This window comes from Triplophysa rosa, linkage group LG16 (genome assembly GCF_024868665.1).
Source record: "Triplophysa rosa linkage group LG16, Trosa_1v2, whole genome shotgun sequence".
Classification (NCBI taxonomy): Eukaryota; Metazoa; Chordata; class Actinopteri; order Cypriniformes; family Nemacheilidae; genus Triplophysa; species Triplophysa rosa.
Genome location: NC_079905.1, coordinates 20187744 through 20212146, shown reverse-complemented (window position 1 = coordinate 20212146; position 24403 = coordinate 20187744). Strand labels below are relative to the sequence as shown.

Here is a 24403-nt window from a genome sequence, read left to right as displayed (position 1 = left end):
TCTCTCTCTCTCTCTCTCTCTCTCTCTCTCTCTCTCTCTCTCTCTCTCTCTCTCTCTCTCTCTCTCTCTGCGTTCTTACTCTGCTGGCAACACAAAGGCCATGTTGCAGCACTCTCTCCCTCTCTCTAGGATTCCCTCTGCTGCCTCTCCCGTTATTCCTGTTTTTTTCAAATCTTTTTTTAATTGTATTTGTCCAGTGTTTCTGTGTGGTTCGCAATGTATCACCACATTTCTGTATAGGCCGGAAGTCAGTTTAAACTGTGTTTACACAGTGGTCGGCTATAAACCGATTGCGTTACTTGCACACCGCCATTCATTTGTTTTTCATTTATATAGAAATGAAAGAAAGTTCAGTTGGGCAACAGATGCAAGAGTTTGCATTATAATTAAAATTTTTGTTCATACTGGATGCGGTGCGGCATGACGCGTGTGTTGCGTCGCACTGCGTCTGGTGTAGACACGGTGTTAGTAGTATTGCTTTCGTCAACGGAAATATGGTTGTCAACGAACCTTTATCACGTGACGAAAATGAGACGCAACGTAAATGCGTTGTCATGTGACAATGACTATAATTAAATTTATAATGCAATATTGTTGACGAATAAAAACGAGACTAAATGTGGTTTACACATTTACACATTACAGAGTTGCTCTGAGAGTTTATTTTATGTTTGTTTACTGTTTGAGTGAAGCTATCGGCAAACACTATCGGCTATTTTAGCTGGAAATAATATGATGCTGAAGCTGAACATAATGATGTTAACGCCATGAGGTAATGCTATCTGTTTGCTCTGTCGTACACTGATAAAATCATGTTTGTACTGTGAATATCTGCAGTGAATACTGAAACATTAGATTTTACTTCCCTCAAACGATGTTGTATTCCGTATGGCTTGGCGATGTCTTAAATCCTGGCCAGGTCACGTGTCTGCGTTTCAACCGCTGAAACAGTAGCGAGCGAGCATGCGTTCGTATGTACAGTATGTGTCTGTGTGTTTGCTGCGCACATTGTGCTGAAGCAACACAGAGGGGGACGCATTTTTAGCCATGAACAATGGCACAACAACGAAACAGCGGTGCAGAATTCAACATTACAAATAGTTATGTTGTTGTAAGAAATGGAATTCGGCTCGTTTTAAGACTGTGGCGGAACAAAATAGTCTCGTCAATGAATGGGAAACACTGTATATATACAGTATATATATATATATATATATATATACATATATACAGTATATATATATATATACAGTATATATATATATATATACTGTACATACTGTATATATACTGTGATTAGTGTTGTCATGGTACCAAAATTTCAGTAGTCGGTACCAATACCAGTAAAATTCCACGATTCTCGGTACCAATTTCGGTACCAAAGCAAAACACCAGTACATGCTAATTGAAACACAATTTTATTAATAAAGCTCATTGTTAATATAAATGTATAGAAAGCAATGCCATTTTGTATACATGAAGTGTAAGTTAATTGTTGCTGAAACTGTTGTGTGCTCACTGGGGTCTTTCATGCTGATGAACATCCTCCTCAGTCTGCTGCTGTATAAGACAAATAGAATAAACTTCAGTAAGGCAACTGACTGAACAAACATGCATATGCAATATTAAAACAAACCTCAGTTTTTATACTGCACTTACACAAGATTACTTACATTAAGGTAACTGTATATTAAAATAATAAATGCAACAGATAGATTTTTATTTAGTTTAAATGTGGTTTTTTAAACCTAATAGAGTTATCTATCCAAGACATACACATTGCTAGTCATACAGTTAGTATGCTAGTTTTCTAGCACATAGATTTCAGATAGGCCTATATAAAATAGGTACTGTAAACCCCATCCTGTCCTCCCACTTATTTTACCCCATTACAGTTATAAAAGCATTAAATGGTTAATAAGGACACTTGACTGGATTAGCATTGGCGCTAACAAATTAACACGCAAACAGGGACGTTTGTTTTAACGTAAACCTTTAACTTAACATATGCTACAACATTCATAATGCAAACGCAACAGAAATTGAAACTTACCGCTTGATCTTGTTAACTTAAATCCGGATGCTTCCTCGTTTCACCACAAAACTCTGTTCTTTTCTTCGTGATATGACTTTAATCTGAAGTATTTCTGCGCGCATCTCTTGTGGATCGGAGCCGCGCTTATCCGCTCATCACGTCTTGTTGCGTCTATAAAAAGTTTCCGACTGACAACCTGTCAGACAGAGCATCAGTACCCGGTTGACCCGGTACCACGGTGGTACCGGGTCTTATGAAAATTAGGTACCGACAACTTTTTTATTTTTAGGTACCGACTTGGACCCGAAGTACCGGTACTTTTGACAACACTATACTGTGTATATATACAGGTGCTGGTCATATAATTAGAATATCATCAAAAAGTTGATTTATTTCACTAATTCCATTCAAAAAGTGAAACTTGTATATTATATTCATTCATTACACACAGACTGATATATTTCAAATGTTTATTTCTTTTAATTTGATGATTATAACTGACAACTAATGAAAATCCCAAATTCAGTATCTCAGAAAATTAGAATATTACTTAAGACCAATACAAAGAAAGGATTTTTAGAAATCTTGGCCAACTGAAAAGTATGAACATGAAAAGTATGAGCATGTACAGCACTCAATACTTAGTTGGGGCTCCTTTTGCCTGAATTACTGCAGCAATGCGGCGTGGCATGGAGTCGATCAGTCTGTGGCACTGCTCAGGTGTTATGAGAGCCAGGTTGCTCTGATAGTGGCCTTCAGCTCTTCTGCATTGTTGGGTCTGGCATATCGCATCTTCCTCTTCACAATACCCCATAGATTTTCTATGGGGTTAAGGTCAGGCGAGTTTGCTGGCCAATTAAGAACAGGGATACCATGGTCCTTAAACCAGGTACTGGTAGCTTTGGCACTGTGTGCAGGTGCCAAGTCCTGTTGGAAAATGAAATCTGCATCTCCATAAAGTTGGTCAGCAGCAGGAAGCATGAAGTGCTCTAAAACTTCCTGGTATACGGCTGCGTTGACCTTGGACCTCAGAAAACACAGTGGACCAACACCAGCAGATGACATGGCACCCCAAACCATCACTGACTGTGGAAACTTTACACTGGACCTCAAGCAACGTGGATTCTGTGCCTCTCCTCTCTTCCTCCAGACTCTGGGACCCTGATTTCCAAAGGAAATGCAAAATTTACTTTCATCAGAGAACATAACTTTGGACCACTCAGCAGCAGTCCAGTCCTTTTTGTCTTTAGCCCAGGCGAGACGCTTCTGATGCTTCCTGCTGCTGACCAACTTTATGGAGATGCAGATTTCATTTTCCAACAGGACTTGGCACCTGCACACAGTGCCAAAGCTACCAGTACCTGGTTTAAGGACCATGGTATCCCTGTTCTTAATTGGCCAGCAAACTCGCCTGACCTTAACCCCATAGAAAATCTATGGGGTATTGTGAAGAGGAAGATGCGATATGCCAGACCCAACAATGCAGAAGAGCTGAAGGCCACTATCAGAGCAACCTGGCCTCTCATAACACCTGAGCAGTGCCACAGACTGATCGACTCCATGCCACGCCGCATTGCTGCAGTAATTCAGGCAAAAGGAGCCCCAACTAAGTATTGAGTGCTGTACATGCTCATACTTTTCATGTCATACTTTTCAGTTGGCCAAGATTTCTAAAAATCCTTTCTTTGTATTGGTCTTAAGTAATATTCTAATTTTCTGAGATACTGAATTTGGGATTTTCATTAGTTGTCAGTTATAATCATCAAATTAAAAGAAATAAACATTTGAAATATATCAGTCTGTGTGTAATGAATGAATATAATATACAAGTTTCACTTTTTGAATGGAATTAGTGAAATAAATCAACTTTTTGATGATATTCTAATTATATGACCAGCACCTGTATATATATATATATATATATATATATACTATATATATATATATTATGTCACGACGAGGTGTGAAGAACCCAAGCGCAGGCAGGCAGTGAATTAAGGGGTTAAACAAAAACACTTTATTTAAACAATAAACACAAAACAAAGACCCACAATGGGGTACAGACAAGGCAACTAAATATATCAAAATTTAAACAAAAAACTTCCCACGTGGGGGCAAAAACAGCAGGACTAAAAATAACAACAAAAAACTAAACACGACACAACGTCAAAGACTCACGGCAGAAAATCCAAAACACGGTGAGCACAAAAGGTACAGCTACATACACGGTACACAGAACACGGACCGAACGTAATACACGCACACAAGACAAAGAAACAAGAGGGTATATATAGGGAAGACAAACGAGGGATAATTACACGGGGCAGGTGTGGGACATTAAACACTCAGGGAAGGGTAACGAGGAAACGAGATGGCGGGAACAGAGACGAGACACTGGAAAAACACATGAGAGGTAAAACATAAACATCTCATGGCCTTCCCACATAAAACCCAAGGACTCTGCCCCGATCCCACCACACGACTAGAATTTCATAAACAAGACGGTGGGACCGTGACAATAATAATATAAATATAATATAATATACATAAATATATATTTATATAGATACTGTATAATATATAATATAGTGATGTCCAAATTACTTACAAATTCTCACATGCAACTCTTGCCAGAGTGCCACGTATATTGGTCCTTATTATTCAATTCAGTTTTATTTATTTAGCGCTTTTCACCATTTTCATTATTGCAAAGCAGCTTTACATGCATTATAATTAATAGGACATAATAATAATAAATTAATAAAGCAAAGACATTACTGTAACAACGTTCAAAGTAGGGAAGGAAGGAGGCGGGAACCGGCATCATTCAAACAATAAACTTTAATCAAAATAAATAAACAATAATCCAGCAAATAAAAGGCCGGCAGCCACCTCACGGTCGACTGCCGGCCACACGAACATAAACAAACTCCACTTAACTTCTGGGCCTGGGTCCTCTCTCTTGATGGTCCGGTCGCTCGTCCTCTTATGCTCCCGAGCTCCCCCGTGAGGCATGCAGGGACCGGCAGTCGCACAGCTGACACTCGTTGCCACTTACGCCGCCGGCCCCGCCTTACCTGCCCCACGGCTCTCGCCCCGCCTTCCTCGCTACAATTACATATAAATAAAAGTAAAATAAAATACATGGTATTACTGCAAGTTATTCTCTATGCAATGTACATTTATGAAACTAAACTGAAATAAGTACTATATTACATTTTAAGAAACTGTTATTAATGTAAGCATATTTTTTATACTGCTATAATGAGCATAACATTTGAGACTTACATTTAAAATATACTTTTTTCCGGCTGCATTGAGTCCATTTATCTAGAGCCCTGATCTGTGTGATGTGTGTGTGACTATTTAAATATGTCATCTGCTTGTCCTGCGTGTTTACGAGTGAATGAGTTGCACAGTTTAACATGTTACAAGAGTGACAGTCGTGGATTTGTCTGTATTTCACTATACGAGGGCATGAACACATGAATTTTACTCACAGAGTGTGCGGTTTCTGCACCGCTGTTTAAAGTTCATTTTACAAGCGTTTCACTGTTTGAGTGAAGCTACTGTCAAACACACACTAAACCTCAAGTGTCTTCGCGACGACCCGCCAAAATAAAAATCTGCCTCATTTAGGGGTGTAACGATACTTCGTATTACGATATTTTGCGATGCAGAAATGTTACGATGCGCATCGTAGAGAGATGGGGATATTTTCCGATATGTTTAATTCTATTCGTTCAGCTGTCAAGACGCTACCTACTCTGCGCCAGCGCGTCACGTGTGCTTATCTCACATATGCGGTAGAGAGAGAAGCACAAGACACAATCTGTGTCTCCAAGTGGTTTACAAAGCGTCATATTTTCCTTCACAATCGCTGTTAAAACACAGCAAATTTGAAGTGTGACTGTAATGAGTTTTGGGGTGACTCGCCTGCAAAGGCAGCACAAACGTTTTTAAATGCCAATGTTAATTTATCCGCTAACATGAGCTGCTGCATAACGTGATATGCAACATAAAGTAAGCCAAAAGAAACCAGCGCTGTTCCGATCAGAGAAGCGATGAAGTGAGTCGTACTGTATATTAAAAGATCGAATGACATGCTAAAAAACAAGTATGTGATTTGCATGATTGAAGAAATGTAATACAGTTTATGTAATATGTATTTTTGAAAGATTTTTCTCATTCATTACTGTCTCAAGCAAAGACGGCGCAGCTTCAAAGAGACATGAGCCAATAGCGCTTGAGCGTGAGCTCTGTCAGAGCGTTTCATTGGTTGAATGTACTGAATGAATACGCCCTTCACTGAACGAACGAATCAATTGAGTCAAAATGACACTGAATGAACTGCTACATGTCATTCATGGTCTAATATTCTCTGTGTTACAACAATGCATATCCAGTAGTTACTCAACTTTTCTGAAAAATAAAGGTAATGACCTGGTTTAATTTAATTCCAAGGTAAAGTAAATTATGTCGAAACAGTTAAATCTTTGTTTGGAACATTAAATGACACCAATTAAATGAGTTAATCCAGATAGATTTTAGTAGACTAATATAATTTAGATTTCGTCGACTAAAAATAGACTAAAGCTATGATAAATTGGGATGACTAAAACTAAATTGCATTTTAGTCAAGAGACTATGACTAAAACTAAATCAAAATTTGCTGTCAAAATTGACACTGATCTTAATTCTAATTTCAGTTAAGCCTTAAAATTGCCATGTTAAAATTCTTTATTAAGTTGTATGTGCAACAAAATAAGTTACTGAAATTGTTTCAATTGAAATTTTTAATGTTTCAAATTACTCACGGTTCGCTTTGTCACGGTTTTAGGCTCACGGTTTCGGGTCGGTTCGGGCTATGTTCAGGGAAAAGGGACTACTGACATAAAAATAAGAACAAGTAATCAAGCTACAAGTAACAGCACCAATAAAACAACAGGGCAAAGCAGAAAATAAAAAAAGATACGTATATATGCCTTTTAAGGTATAGAAATGGATTAAAGTAATCAAATAAAACATAACATTGCATATGTACAAATTAAATAAAGATGAATCATAATTGAAGTTACAGAAGCTATTGAGTCACAAGCAGTGAGTGTTTTCCTTGACTTTTAACAGTCAGCAGGAATATGCTGCTGTCGCTTTAAGAGGAATGCAACCGATCCAGTACACTGATACTGTACACATGCGTTGTTTTTTGTCTGTTTCGTCCATTCACTTAAAGGCGGAGTGTCCGATTTCCGAATTACGCTTGTCTAGACAAGTCGGGCCGAGTACCAGAACAACCTTGTAGCCAATCAGCAGTAAGGTGTACAGTGCACAGGACGGACATTAGTCGAGCCGAGCGCTGACGAAAGCGAAAGATGGGGGTAGGGGTGTGTCTGTTTTGGTGATTTGAACATCAACAACGGCTAAGAGAAATCGTACACCCCGCCTTTAAGACATAACCTACTATGTTTGTTAAGATATTCGACAAGAGGGGCATGTTGACCTACTTCGTGTGTGAATTTGTCCGTTTAAGTGTAAAACTTCATAGACAACTCAATATTTGCGCCATGTCTGAGACTTTCCTTGTGCTCGTTTCGTATCTTCTCACAGCGCGCAAGCGAGTTTTCTTGTGCATCATCCTGCACTTAAATGTTTAAATTGGCAATGAGTGTAGTTTAAACAGCAACATGTGCTGTTCAGGTCTCACCTGCACTCGTGCGCTCACAACACCCGGGTGATGAAAGCATAAATGACTGTACAGCATACGTCAATCCTATTGAAATTTGTCTACGTTATTTGATTTGTTGTAGGTATTAAATGTGTATCCATCGACAATCATACATTAGCTGAACTTTGTCAGTCTGTTTTACGCATTATAATTTTTAACGAAACATATTATAAATGCATCGTCAGATTTAAAATGCCGAACCGTTGGTGGAGAACCGTGCGTTTAAATTTTTTACCGAGAACCGTTACACCCCTACTGTGAATACATGTTTTTATATACCCCTCTAAGGCCACATCCACACGAAGCCTGAGCTTTCCCTATCCAATTTTTTTTCTTTTTCACGGCGTCGTCTCAATATCTGCATACACACGAAACCACTGAAGCCGACACAAAACGATTTAGGATACATGCCAAGTCAGTATGTGGCGCTGTAATTCTGCCACAGAGATGCACTAAAAATGGAGAAGATGACTTGGAGCATGCACACAAACTTTTCACACTGGGGTGATGACATCATCGTTTTAGAAAATATATGGAGCGGCTGTACACACAAACGCAAGGGTGGCGTTTTCAGATTCACCCACTCTGGGACACGGTTTCAAAAAATAGCGGTTTCAGGCTCCCAAAACGCTGGATCCGTATGGACGAAATGCAGATACGATTCAAAATCTTTACGTATACAGTAGAGATGCACCGATTGCAATTTTCTTTGCTGATTCCGGTTTCCGATTTTATTACAAGTGAAACCTGTCGATTCCGATTTTTGCCGATTCCGATTTTCTATCTACAAACTATAATTGAAAGTATACTGTATGTAAAACCATATTAACTTTTCTTCAATACACATTTTTTTTATTTTCATTACATAAATGATTGAACATTACAATTTCCCCAAATTTCCCTAAATGCAGTTCTCCAAGCTGCATTAAATTACAGAATCTTCTCTTGTCCAAACAACTCTTAAATTGAAGAACTCTGTGACTGAAAAGAAGTACAAATAATAACATATAACTAAACATGTTACTTAATTTACCTTTTTCATTTTTGTACTCATCTCACAAAAGTCTAAGATAACAATAAAATACTTCAAGTTTATTCTTGTCTGTTTCTGTTTATGAAACTAACATTGCTTTATTTCATTTTTTCTGAAATGTAAAATAAATTGTCTTTATCTTTGGTCCGTAGTATTAAAAGAAGTGGGTTGATTTTTGCTGCAACTTCAATAAAAAGTTAAAACTCTTATGAGTGAATTCTACTCTAAAGATGTATATGTATTTGCAGTTTTTTGTGTTAATAAAGAACTCAATCAGATATATATCACATATTTTGTCACGAATTGCGTGGAAAGAACCCAAATGCAGGCAGGCAGTGAAGGGGTTAACAAGTAAGACTTTAATTTACACAAAACAGAAACCAAAACACCCACAATGGGGAAAAAACTAAACTGAAGCTAATACAATAAAACAAAAACTTCCGACGAGGGGGCAAGACAAAACAAGGTCCAAATAATAAGAATAATATAATAACGAATACAAACACTAGACGGGGAGCAGGAGCAGGAACAGGAACAAGGCACGAGACTGGGAAAGAACAACAAACACGAGCAGGGTACAAGAACACGTACAAGGCACATAGCACACATCGAACGTAATACACGAGCAACAAGACAATGAAACAAGAGGGCATTTTAAAGGAGAGACAAACGAGGGATAATTACACAGGGCAGGTGGGAAACATTAGACACGGCAGGGAAGCAATACAAGAAACGAGAGGGGCGGGGCCAATGACAAGACACGAGAAAACACATGAGATGTCAAAAACATAAACATCTCATGGCATTCTCACATAGAACCTAAGGGCTCAGTCCCTATCCTGCCACATGACTAGAAATACAGAACCAAGAATGCAGGACCGTGACAGAGCCCCCCCCCTTAATGAACACCCCCAGGTGTTCACCAAGGGGTTGACAAACAAGACATGACAGACTGGGACAAAGACAGGAACCAAATACACATAGACAACATAACCAAGGGCAATACAGAAAATACAATTACTGGGTTGGGGTGGGACAACAAAAATAATAAACATGGGAGGGGGGGACAGACAAGGGCTTGTGGGGGGAACAGTCCTAGTCCCCGGCTGCGCTCAAGGGCGCGAAGTCCTGGGGGACTTAGGGGAGGAAGTTCTTGGGGAACCTAAGTCAAGGCTGGGCGCCGGCTGGAAGGCCGGCTGGACAGGGCTTGATGCCGGCTGGAAGGCCGGCTGGACAGGGCTTGACGCCGGCTGGATCACCGGCTGGGACGCCGGCTGGATCACCGGCTGGGACGCCGGCTGGGACGCCGGCTGGATCACCGGCTGGGACGCCGGCTGGATCACCGGCTGGGACGCCGGCTGGATCACCGGCTGGGACGCCGGCTGCACCGGACTGGGTGCTGGACTGGACACTGACTGTACTTGAGTCCGCGCCCCCCTCTGTTGCCGCTTCTTCTTCTTCTTCAGCCGAGCCACCCATCTGGTGGTTGTCTGAAGTAAGGAGGTGGAGGGCACGGCTGGCTCGGGGTTGGAGGCCTCCGACGAGGACCCCCAGGATTCTCGCCTCCCCCGCTTGCCAATGGGCCTGGTGGACGGTGGAGAGGCTGCCGAGAGTGCCCACAACGCCGGTGGCGTGTTTTATTTATATTTATTTGTATTTGAATGTTTGAGGTTCTCTTTATTATTTAAAATAAAGTTGTTATCAAGAGGAAAACACTGAAGTTGGTTTATATTTTCAACCTGCATTTCTCATAGAATTGAATACTGTGATAATACCGTTTACCGCGACGAAACCTTAATCAATTAACCGCAGCATGGAAATTTGATACCGGCACATGCCTAGTTGAATGTCATTTTACCACAGTCAGAAATGACCACAGTTTTAAAAAATGACCACAGTTTTAACGTAAGACAAGCAATCAGGTTGAATGGAATTTACGTTTGTTTTACACAGAGTGAACGACTTCAACATGAGTTTAGCATGATGCTAATAGCATCACTGTTAGCATACATACCCCATGTAGACGAAGCAGCGCGAGATGAACTACAGTGCACCTTTTTGTCTGTACAGTACATGATGTGTGTGCATGCACGTGCAGTCAGCAGATATAAGAGATGCACGTCAGTCAGCAGAGACTCGCGGTACGGTGGTCCCACATGCGAGTATAAACGAGCCGTGAAAGACAGGCTGTGCGCACGCACGTTTACTTGCGGCTTTGAGTGTATGACGGCTGTGACGTTCTTGCCCGCATCACGGGCAACAGAAGATCGGCTTGGAATTGGCGAGACGTGAGACTGACCGGCCGGTCACCGGTCCGGCCGATCATACGAAAAACCGGCCGATTCCGGTCTCTGACCGGTCAATTGGTGCACCTCTAGTATACAGCTAAACGCGTCTCCGTGTGGATGGCCTCTAAATGTGGTGCCCCAGCACTCGTTCTCCCATTTAAGGATGTTTTGAGCCTGATTTGTTTCAGAAGTGTGGACATTTTTGATCTGCATTTTTTTGAATACAGTTAAATTACGATTAGTTAAAACTACACAGTTTCAGCCAGATCTTGGCACTATCCATTTGTAAACCTAAAAAAATTAGGGCTGTGCAAAAATATCGATACATGTAACTATCGCAATATTTTTTTTTTCAATAGTGTATCGATAGTGATACCTCTACTATCGATAATTTTTTTAATCATGTCATATACATACGGCGAAAAGTAAGTGGAAGCGAGCATGGCGAAAAATATAAGAATGCTCGGTGCTCTCAGATTTGATGTGTGGGTGTGCTTTGGTTTTCAAAATAAGTAATGGAGTAAGGAGTTATATAAAATAATGCAGTTTGTAGGCTTCGCAAGTCATGACACAAGTCACTTGGCTACTGCAGTGCATTAGACGAAAAGTAACAATGACATTTATTGTGCTTTCACGGATGTCACATCAGCGCATTTACAGCACGGATGAAACAGAGGTTTTATTCTGCCCATGTTCATTGTTTTAACTGTAATGCACCACAACAGCCAAGTGACTTGCGTGACCCACCTTATTCCCCTGTGCTACCCACTTGAGGGGTGCAATCCACAGTTTGAGAACCCAAACCTCTGAACTAAAGGTCCATGCATCACACATCATGGCCACTCCGCAGAGGTAAGGGATGCTTTTACACTTATCCTTACAGAAATCCCCCGGTGGTGCACATCATGTTGTATTTCTAGCTCTACTTTTTATGTTTTCTATTTAAAGTATTGCAATATATCGCAAATGTGTATCGTATCGAAACACATACCAATATATTGTATCGTGGCCCATCTATCGTGATATGTATCATATCGGGAGGCACTTGCCAATACACAGCCCTAATGAGCATAATGTGCAATAATTTAATTGAATTTTAACTGGTTAAAGGTTAACTTTTGTTAATAAACTAGATTATTTTAAATACAGTTTTTTAATTAAATATATATCGAAATAAATATCGTTATCGATCAATATAGAAAAAAACAATCGGGTTTACTTTTTTGCCATATCGCCCAGCCCTATCATCAAGCCACAACCCACTTTTTAGGATATATGATGTCATAAGTAGTTTGTTTAAAAAACTAGTGACTAAGATGTGTGACTAATATGACTTATACTGATAAATGAACAGCATATAAATTAAGGTTAAAGATCATGTATCACAGGCAGTTTCTGCCAACCTCATGTTAATCTTGAGTGCCTATACAGTAGTATTGCATACGTCGTATCTTCGAAGAGTATTTAGTTTGATCAAATTTATAAAAGAGAGATACAGCTGTACGATTATTTCGGGAAAAACACGAGCTGCTAGAGGTGGGACTAGTGGGGAGAGTGGGATGGAACTACAGCATGAGCAAGCAACACATCATCACATTAATCCCAACGTGTTTTGTACATTATGCACGTACACGCCGATTGCCAACAAAACACAGTCGTATGACTTCGTTTGATTTACCGCGTGCAGTTTGTCCAGCATCTTTTAGCACCATCTATCAGTTTCAAACGATCTCCAAATCCAGCATTATATCCACCATTTATATAACATCCATCACTGAAATGACGTGAGCAAACAGACACACCTAAACTTCACTATCGCAAGAGTAACGAGTGCAATTCTCCCAGAAATGCATGGCAAGGCAAAAGAAAGAGCCTGCCCACGAGTCAACCGACCAGCGAGACCCGCTTACCATCAAGATTATCTGCACAGCGCAGATAATCTTGATTGTAAGCGGGTCTCGCTTTCCGGGAGAATGGCCAATAAAAGGAATAGGATCCCTTTGGCGATGCAGGGATCCAGAATTATAAAAAAACTTTCAGAGTGCTGAGGAGTGTATCAAGTACAGAAATACTACATCATACGTCCAACTATTTTTTTAACAAGTTGACCATGTTAAGCATAAGAAGCAAGCACGTTTAATAGTGTAAAGAAGTCAGAAAGCATGACATAGCATGATACCCGATCTTCAAAGCTATCAAATAGCGGTCCCAAATTATATTTTTCATAAAATTGTGGGTTTGTGGCACTACTGTAATATAAACAAAACATACAAAATAACACAAAGCGAAAAAATAACAATGCATTTTGGGGTTATGGAAACAAGAGTCACCATGGTGAATACGCAATACTAAAATTAACTGGTAATGAAAGATGAATATGAATATCATACCTTCATGTAAATCCTTCCTGGCTAACACTCAAAGTACCAGTTATGTGATTTTTGGGTACTTTACTTGTATTTAACACGTTGCATGCCATGCTCATAGTTTAATTTGCCCTTCAGTGAAAACTGTGCGTGCCGTGTATAACGTCTGAAAGGACAAGATAGTTCTGAGGTGAAAGACTTTTCATTTTGTAACTGGACGCGACCCGACACGCGGCTTGTTCTAATGGATTGTCACATCACGCCGCCTCCAGTGTGGACAAAATGTATTGTAAAATGTAAAATTATAATGGGTTCTAATGCGTTTCTAATGTCTTTTGTCGTGTCGCGCCGGTCACGTCCGGTGTAGACACAGTGTTAGTCCTGTGTCAGCCACCATAGTGCTTCGAAAGGGAGGGGTGGAGTGAGCCGTTGGTTGCAATTCGCAACCTCACCATTAGATGCCGCAAAATTTTATACATTGGACCTTTAAGAAAACTACAATTAAAAATGTTATTTAACCTGCCAAGTGGCTAGTGGGAGTGCCTGTCTTACCCGCCACAGCTGAAATCTACTGCATTTGGTGGGTGTTAATGTCAAGCCCTGGTTGCGGTCTAGAGTAAAGACCGGTGCTCAGAAGGGCATGTGGTTTTGAAAGCGCACAGCGATGTCTGGCTTCACTTTGATAAAAAAATACAGTCAAGTGCAAGGTGTGCAGCGCCAAATCAACTCAAGTACATACAAAAGTACAACAGGTTTGATTCTTTATAAACTCTGTCTACACCGCATGTGAGCGGTACGAACTAGAAACCATTAAGCACAAGTGGTTTGTCACGCTGCATCCAGTGGGGACAGAATTTCTGTTTATAATGGGTTCTAGTCCTTTTACCATTTTCAGTCCATTCCTATGGAAGCTACTCTTAACGCTTGCGGACCAGAGCAAGCGTTCCTCTGCTCCACGATCACCACGCAAGCGTTGAAGCTCACTTCAATAGGAATGTATTGAAAACGATTGCCCTGCTTTGTGCCACATTTTAACACAAAATGTCAGTTGAGACCACTACTATCAGACAGACAACTTTACTGTCAGACACTGACAGACAGAAGTGCGACAGGAAAGAGGAGATGACACTTCACCTCACTCTGATATTTCTCTTAAATGTTTTCTGTATTTTCAAAAACATTGATGGTGAATTATTGATTTTTGTATCTTGTCATAGTTTTATCAAGATAAATTTTCGTACCAGTGTTGTAATTAAAATCTTTTTTTATTATCGCCATGATTCACACGCCCCAACCCCCCCCTCGCACATGCCCATCCCTAAATTTAAAATTATACAAAAACATTGAATTATACAATGCTGAAATGTCATGAACTTTCCTAAAACTGTAGCTCCCCGGTGCCCATCAGGGGTCCCCAGTTTGAGAACCATTGATTGGGTGTCATTAATGTCCAAAACTTGGTGTGGGTTATATGTTTAAGGTTAAAGCTTAAGGTTAGGGATTGCTGAAAGGATGGTGAGTGATAGAGATCTGAGGAATAGCTGTATGTGAGGTTGTAATGGGTGCTAATACGCAGGGACCTCTGCTCTCCCCATTACACTCACATTTTGTGGGGTGGTAGTGCCCCCTCATGGCTGATGTCTGCACAGCTTCAGCTAGCCATAGGTGGTGCTTTTTAATCTTGGAGGTGACATTTGTATCCTCAAATCTTGCTCTGTGATTTTTGGGGCAAGCATGAGGGGCCTTTTTAATTAACCTGTGTAGGTGCATGCCTCTTTCCTTAGAACTAGGGTCTTCACACACACGTCACTTATTCAGATGGGGCAATGCTGTGTGCTCACAGTTGACTGTAAGGCCAGCGTTATGTTGTAAAACTGCTCATTGATCTTAGACCGCTCTGAGAAGATAAATGTGAAAAGAGAGAGAGGGAGATTCTACTTGGCACTAACGTGTCAAGCATGTGGAGAAAGTTGCTATGGCAGCCTCACAGATACAGCGTGCGTGGCATTTTTTTTCTCTGTCCCATTTTTATGTTTCGCTGCCTCAGTCCAGTGTTTTGGCAACAGATGAATGGGCATGTGTGTGTGTATCTGTGGGGAGAAGTTAGTATGTGTGTCTATGTGTGTGTGAAAACGGGAAAAGGTTGGATACGCAACCAGAACCACACATTCACACATATTCATATTTACTTTGTTCTTTACCATAGATCCCCTTTTTAAATGCACATATAACCCATGTAACACCCTTTTATTATGACTTGCTTTAATAAAATAAAAAGCAAGTTTTCCCCCCATATGATAATATTTTTATACAGTGTTTAAATAATTGTAACTTTTTTCCTCACTGTGGTGTATGCGAAACAATGGCGTCCATAGTGACGTTTATATTAATACTGACAGGCCCATTATGATGAAAAAACTTTTGTTGATTGTATTATAGTTCTTAGTTTTTAGGTGACTTATGAAACTAAAATGTGTTGAATGGAAAAATGTTTCTCTCTTTATTGGGACATAAAAAATAAATAATTTTGTCCTATGATCAATTACATCAGTTCATTTTACAATGCTATTAGCCTTTTATTTAGACTAAGAAACCTTTTTTATTCAGATGAGGGAAGCTGGCGTTTTGCGTGGCATTTGCGCGGCATATGCGCATCATGTCATGCATGCCATAATAATGATAATCGATAGTGGGGAATTTGTGAATTGTCATCTCGAAATTGTAAAGATGCAGGACTGTTACATTAGCTGCGTTTACATGGACCAATGTAATCCTATTAAAAGTCCAATCCGAATGAAAACACTCCATGTAAACACGTCAATCAGATTAAAAATGCCCAAGCCGATTGAAATTTCAGTCGGATTGTAAAGGGTGGTTTATGCCGTTTGTAATCCGCTTGATAGGACATGTAAACACTTGATCAGATTAAAAACCGAAGTAGGAAGTTTTGCGCATGTGCAAAGACGACGCTGGCTCGTACAGATGTAAGGGAGTATGATGCACGGAACGGAGCAGCTGTTGCTAAAGAAACCAAAAACCATAAATCTGACAAAGCGGTACAAATTTCCATATGCTTGTCATCTCTAAATGAACATATTAATGTTTCTATGCATTTAAAATGTTTCCCTGGATTGAGTTTTTAACCGCAATTTCTCAGTTCCTTTTTAAAACACAATAAATTTGCAGATGTACAAACATACTGTAGGCTAAAATATCTAATCATAAAATTTCATTTACATTCGTAGTAGGCTACTGAACATTTATTTTATTTATCGTTTACTTGCATGTGCTTTGGAAAGATTACTCTTTACTCGTTACTCTTGCGATAGTGAGAGAAGTCAGTAGTTTGTTTGTTCACGGCATTTCAGTGATGGATGTTATATAAACGGTAGATGTAACACTGGATTTGGAGATTGTTTGAAACTGATAGATGCTGCGGTCCAAGTTCTAAAAGATGCCAGACATGAACCGCACGCGGTAAGTCAAACTAAGCCATTCGTCTGTGTTTTGTTGACAATCGGCGTGTACATGCATAATGTACAAAACATGAAGGGATGATGTGTTGCTTGCTCGTGCTGTAGTTCCATCCCACTCTCCCCACTAGTCCCACCTATAAGAGCTCTTGTTTTTCAGGAAATAATCATTCAGCTGTATCTCTCTTTTATAAATTTGATCAAAAGAAATACTCTTCGAAGATACAACATATGCAATACTACTGTATAGGTACTAAAGATTAATATAAGATTGGCAGAAACTGAGTGTGTTACCCGATCTTTAAGATTAACTCTCAGCAGTTAGATGACCGGGTTTGGAGGAGGATTGTCTTTATTTTTGGGTGTATCTATAAATTCTACATGTACAGATTAGGGACGTGCCTGACTTTCTGTTTGTCCACCTTATTGTGCATTGGCGTTTTTCTTGGAAAGCTTAATGTTATGCATTTATTGTTTTATTACATAAATTAACCTTTAAATAATTAATTTAGATAATTTACCTGTAAATACAGTTTTCCTGTTGTTTCCACAAAACCCGGGGAGTGTGCCTTTTATCATCTGACTCCATAATAAAAAAGAATAAAGTATTTGTCTGTTTCTAGTTTATATGCACTTACACTTACAATCACATCCTACTTTGCTCTGAGTCTATTAATTAATATCTCTTTCTTTAGGATCAGTGATGCTTGAGATCAAATTCCTCAGAGAACCATTGCTTCCTGTTCTCTTGAGCCACATAAGTGTTGTTGTGATATACACACACTTTGGCACATTAAGAGACTCCGGGATTACTGTATACTTCTGAGTAATAAACACTTTCCTCGGTACACAGTCGGGTACACAGGAATCTCTTTTTAGATTCATTCATCCCAACATTAACACACATGCACAAATTCACAGAGGGTTGTTTCCTGTTAGGAGAGCAGACCTGGGTCATATAAAAACTCTTCATAGACACACTGGCTGTGTGTGTGTGTGTGTGTGTGTGTGTGTGTGTGTGTGTGTGTGTGTGTGTGGCAGCAGTCTGAATCAGCGTCCTCCTCCTGTCTCTCCCTCTGGGGTTCATCCAGCAGATCATGGCCCAAAAATAGCAGCGGGCGCAGTTTCAAGTGCAAAACCACCGACTTTGGGGCCACAGCCAGTCTGTAAGTGTGAGATTTTTATGGGAAAACTTGGCCATGCTCCAGTCGGACTGTGTGTGTGTGTGTGTGTGTGTGTGTGTGTGTGTGTGTGTGTGTGTGTGTGTGTGTGTGTTTGTATGTGTGTTCCACTCCCACTTTTTTCTTTTCCCTCTCTGATCTGGCTGGCAGATGAGCTTACAAAATTTTGCCGAACACATGCATATGTAAATATTCCCACACACACTTGTGTGCACAAGCGCCTCTCCACTGGGAGGCTTTATGACTGACTGCCAGATGGATTTCAGCATCACAACTCAAATGGGCTCGCTGCTCATTGCTCAAGCTTGTTTCAATGTCGCTAGTGTCAAAAACACTTTGGGCTGTAACATGTGTAATGGGCAAAATATGTATAATCAAAAACATGACATACATTTTTATTTATTTATGCATAACTTATTCTTATTGTGTTATACATGTCACGTTTAGTTCTCAGTATTATAAATAGTAATAATTCACAAGTAGTTGTTGTTTTTGCTGATCTGTTTGTGCAGATTCAACTACATTTTTACATTTTATCAAGAGAACGTGAAAAGTGTTGCCTTGTGTAAGTCTCATCACCACAATGTAAAAAAATTCTTAGAGGGTTACAAAAGGGTTACTACCTGTCCTGTCAAAACATTCCACCTCTTAAACAATATGTGTTTGGCAAGTTGCGTTGAAATTTAAGGGTTTGTTCAGATAACTGACCTAATAGTTCACCCTTAAAGATCCTTAATTGCACTTTTTTATTCCTCTGTCTTTGCAGGACCTGTCAGGCTCCATTGATGATCTCCCTACAGGCACTGAGGGTGCTTTAAGTCCGGGCGTGAGCACATCAGGTGTATCCAGCAGTCAGGGTGAGCAAAGCAACCCAGCACAGTCACCCTTCTCTCCCCACACCTCCCCTCACATGCCAGGCATCCGCGGTCCCTCGCCATCACCCGTAGGCTCACCTGCAAGTGGCCCCGCCTCACGCACAGGACCACTCTCACCTGGAGCCATGCCAGGTGTGAAGTTTATTGATATAATTTCATCTTCTAACAAGTTAAAGTTTTAGCAGTATTTTTTTGTTTTTGTTTTGGGCTTAATGCATGAGATTATCAAAAGTTGCCTATTTGTTAGTTTTGCTATTTATACATTTTTGCTATTCAACTACAGGAAACCAGATGCCCCCCAGACCCTCCAGTGTGCAGTCAGATGGTATACTGCATTCCTCAATGGGTCAGGATAGAGGTAAACCATGTTTCTCTTCAAATGTGATCTTTAGTTAGAAGTTAACTTGACTTCCTCCTCTGCCTTCACAATGGACCCTTCTCTGACTTCCAGAAAGGCTACAAGTAGTTTTTATAGAGTTATTTGCACAAATACTGTAAGCTAACTCATTTGGGTTTACATGGCATAGTGTCATATTGTCTACAGGTTCTACGTATACTCACAAAAGCAATTTTTAGAACTGCCATAAATGAATTGTGAACTTCCAAAGAAAATTCCTCCTCCTAAACTTTTATACAACCTCAACATTATGTGGCTCCTTTCCTTATTTACCTGAAAGTTTTTGCTCTTATAAACACTGTTACATGCTATGCAATGAAAACCCAAAGGCAAATTGTCCAGGGACTGTGAAAACAGACCCTTTTTCTTTTTTATAGAAACTTTTTAAATGTTATGAGCACAAAGTGTAACTATGTAATTTACTGACCAATATATCTGGGAAAGACCCTTTTTCTTTTTTATAGAAACTTTTTAAATGTTATAAGCACAAAGTGTAACTATATCATTTACTGAACAATAAATCTGGGAAAGAAAAACAATCTAACAAATAAACTGTAAAAAAAAACATAAATGGGGTTTCCATACACATTGTTACATTATAAAAGATAGATGTCAACAATTTTTTTCATTAGTTATGCTCACCATCTCATACAAAAACTGCAATTCTGACAAAACGTTTTTTATTTGAAATTTGGCTTCTTTTCTGACCATTTTAAATGAAAACAAATGCATCACAGCAGCGCCATAGTTGTGTTTACCCAACTAGGGCGACTTCAGGTTTGTGAATGCAGAAGCGTGAAAAATGTCCATTATTAGAATAAAACACTCTAAAACCCACATATGTATTTGAACTTTGTATTATTTGTCTTGGTGTGTTTTGCTAGCGTCCACTTAAAGGACCAGTGTGTAGTTTTTGGGAGGATCTATTGACATAAATGTTATAATATACATAACTTTGTGTTCAGAGGTGTATAAAGACCTTACATAATGAAGCGTTATGTTTTTCTTACCGTAGAATGAGCTTTTTCTATCTACACACAACACGGGTCCCCTTGCATGGAATGTTGTTGCCATATTGTTTCTACAGTAGCCCTAAACAGACGAACTGCTCAGAGTGCGTTTCGTAAATATGTTATCTAATTTGGGAAATAAGCAAAAACATGACAACATCTTAATCCTTTCTCAGTTTACATAGTGCTTTGATAGGCAGGGGGAGGGGTGTAGTGAGCGTTTTGATTCCAGTTCGCAACCTCACCGCTAAAATTACACAATGGTCCTTTAAGTCTGTCAGTCTATTTTCAGTGACAGGGCTATTACACTGGATTCACACAGGGCGTCAGCATCAATGCTTCTCATTTACTTTGAATGGGTGATGTCATGCATTGCCGAACTGAATTGTGGGTCCGTCAGCATCGCTTCACTGGCGTTGCTCGCGGCAAGAAGTTGAACATTTCTCAACTTTTCAAGCGCCCACGCAGGCGTCAGCCAATCAGATCGCCTTATGCAAATAACCTAGTGTAGGCGCTAGGCAATTTGCCTTCATGCAAGACCGGAGAACAATTTCATTGGCGGTTGTCACTATGATGATCGCGTGTCGGCCACGCTTCAGACATGTCCTCCGTCAAGCATTGACGCTGAAGCCCCGTGTGAATCCAGCGTTAGGGTTACGAATATACGATTATCATGGCCAAATTACTTCACTACATCAATATTATTTCAATAACTATTGAATAGAGCTGGGCGATACAGCTGAAAAATGTATCCTAGATACAGTATAATGTTTCATATCATTTGATATCGATAAATTTTTATACATTTTAATAGCCATATTAAGATCAATAGAAAATGAGGTTTGAATTTTACCACTGTATTATACACATGTCCCAATTTTAACTGTATTACTGTGAAGTGTTTTGGTAATAAATAGATTATTATACCAGAGACAACAACATGTTTATTTGGTTACTGTCACTTTAAGAGCCAATGCTAATACATATCCACTGTTAACTTCACTTATAACATAAGCCACTGTAGGGCTTTTCACACTGCACTTAACCCCAGGTTATCTTCATTCTAAATTAACGTTTCACACTTGTATTTTTGAAGCAGGGTTAGCACCGCTTTTGCAGAGTTAACCCCGCATTGCGTTGTCAAATGTGTGCGGTGTGAAACGAAGCGGGGGTAGAATGATACGACCAGACGCTTAGCAACGGACATTCAATCAAAAACTGAACAGTGCTTACCTCATTTCACAAGCTGTGTACAGTCACAGAAACTCCAGGCGCTGTGTAAACAATCCTTTGAGTTTTTTATTTATTTAAGTAACGTCTTAGGAGGCTTAAAACAGCCAAAAAGGATTTGCAAGGCATCATTAGGTATTCGATTATTTAAAGGGACCACGCACTATTTTTATTCAGTCAGTTTGACGCTGCAGTATTTATCCAATCATGACTGTTGACACCGCAAATATGCAAATAAGAACGTTAACCCAGGGTTTAGTGATGTAGTGAAAAATAACTTTGTTCTGTACCTGTGCTTTGTAGTGATCCGCGGGTGCTACGGATGATCCGTGGGTCGGTTAATAAAAAAATACATTCTGATTAATTGCGGTGGGGTCACGGGTGGATGAGATCATATACAAATATGAACTTAATTTCTCTAAAAATACGAATGTGTTTTAAATGCATTTTTCATCAGGTGGCGGTAGAGGGGGGTCCATTTCTTAAAGCAGAAATGGAGGCGAAACAGATCCAAAAGAGAAATTTAAAAAGGAGAATCAAAAACAAAACAAAAGGAAGGAAGGAAGGAAGGAAGGAAGGAAGGAAGGAAGGAAGGAAGGAAGGAAAGAAAGAAAAGTGCCGTGTGGGAGCGTTTTAGCGAAGTTGTTAACGAGGATGAATCAAGGTGCTGGGTATGTAATATGCAACAACTGTAAGGCACTGTATGTATATGAAAGCCACAAGACTGGTACCTCGAATATGGTACATCATGTGTGTGCTAAATTGAAAGATTAGATTTAAGCATTTGCCGACAGACAGTGCTAGAAAATTTACCGTTATCCAGTCATTCTTGTGTGTTGCGTGTTGCAGTGACAGAAACGAGGATATTCAAAGTCTGAAGGGAGTAAAGCCTGTGTTTATTTTATTAAGAAAATGTAGGCTAATCTGGCCCAAGACAAACTTTTGTTTTATAAATAAATGTTCAATTAAAAGCATTTTACGATCAGCGTATTATTTTACTATCAGAGATTGGCAGATTAGTTCTAACGTCACTGAATCTGATAACATCATGCTTAAAACAAAGAATTAGAGTAATTAAAGTGACGATCGGGTGCGGGCCGGGTGCGGATATCTATATCAGAGAAAATTATCGGGTGGCGGGAGGATAATTTATTTGAAGCAAGGTGACATTTTAGCTCATCCGCGCATCTCCAGTGCATAGTCTGTGTGTGCGTCGGATATGCACAGTGCGCTAATGTGTCAGAAGAAACGTCTTGAAAGTCTTCAAATCGCTTGAAAGTTTAAACAGGCACAATTTTAAAACGCATGCAAATAATAAACTTTTGTTATGATGAATAACTGTAATGTCAGAGATATTTACGCTTTTAAAAAGTGGATGTGAATGTGTGTCGCGCTTTGTGGACGCGCCCGCGCAGTCATAGAATGAACACTGTATCATGATTAATGATCTCTCCAAATCCAAACTTGCAGGTTGCAAACGCGCACTATTTGTAAAACGAAATGCTTGCACTGTCTGCACATGTGTTGATACGCAACAAAACTTCATGTCTATATACATGTTAAATGAGCTGTATGTAACATTGACACCTAGCGGTTGAGCTTGGTATTGCAGTCCAAATTCAAAATATTGGGGAGGGTTTTTCCCCGCCCCTCCTCCTCCTTAGACTAGACCTCACAGGAGTTGCCAGAGACTTGCAGGAGTGTAATGGAAAGCATAAACTCTTACAATAATTTATACATTTGCAGTGGTTTTGTTGCTTGCAAATATAACTCAAATCAGCAGCTCGTTTGAGAGGTTGCGTCCTCCGGGCATATTTATGGCCATATTGCTGTCTCGTTTAAATAACCGTAATAAAATTGTATATTACTCCTCGTAAGTTGTAAAATAATATAGTAATTCTTTCTAAGTTTGCGACGTAATAGTACCGGAAATGGTGGAATCTGCTCTGACCCAGATCATTTGTTTGCTGCAATATGCTGTGATTGTCACCAACTGGCAACCGAGCTGTCGAAATACACTAGTGGGTAAATCGTCAGTGGGCGGGGTCACACTGACCAAAACAAAAACAGACATTCCGGCATGGAACGCACATTTCAAAGTGGAATAACTGGCATTGTTTTTTGGACAAACCAATATATGAATTTAGCATGTTTCCTAAATCTCTACGAACATATTAAGGTATTGTTTTGATTCAATACAGTAAAATTATTACTTACAGCCCCTTTAAGGTTGGAGCGTTATATCTAAAAAAATTCTCTTTATTGATAAAGGTGTATAATTGATACATATCGTTATCGTTTAATCGCCCAGCCCTACTATTGAAATAAAATGTTATTTTTTGCGCAGTAAATCCCACTCAAAATATGACTCTAAATCAATAATCACGATCATATTTTATACTAATAGGTTGTGACACCGCTGTTTCACACCACCTAAATGAACCACACCATATGAACTATGATCAGCACAAAAGCTTCAGTGAAAAAAAAACACTCTTAAGGGTAGTTTATTAAAGTGTGATGACATCCTCTCCCCCTTCAGTATATGTGCGAAACCCTCAGATGCCATACGGCTCTCCTCAATCAGGATCAACTTTATCCCCACGGCAATCTTCTGGAGGTCAAATGCATGGTGGGATTGTTTCCTATCCACAAAACAACTCTATGGGCAACTATGGACCACAGAGTGGCCAGTATGGACCACAAGGTGAGAGATATTAATTTAACAAGACATAAAGAGTCTGGTGACTGCTCACATTATCTTTAAATTAAAAGATATTCTTCTGAACG

At 39.6% G+C, this 24403-nt stretch overlaps 1 protein-coding gene across 6 annotated transcripts in view; it reads left to right on the top strand.

The window, feature by feature from the left end:
- arid1ab (AT rich interactive domain 1Ab (SWI-like)) overlaps positions 1–24403 on the top strand; it is a 129780-nt gene that overhangs the window by 80879 nt on the left and 24498 nt on the right. For 3 of the 6 annotated variants that reach the window (XM_057355219.1, XM_057355216.1, XM_057355215.1), the window contains 3 exons: positions 18868–19108; positions 19260–19334; positions 24156–24320. In XM_057355219.1, the coding sequence (XP_057211202.1) occupies positions 18868–19108; positions 19260–19334; positions 24156–24320 (481 nt within the window). The remainder of the gene's footprint in view (positions 1–18867; positions 19109–19259; positions 19335–24155; positions 24321–24403) is intronic. The other 3 variants (XM_057355217.1, XM_057355220.1, XM_057355218.1) reach the window with 3 other exon arrangements.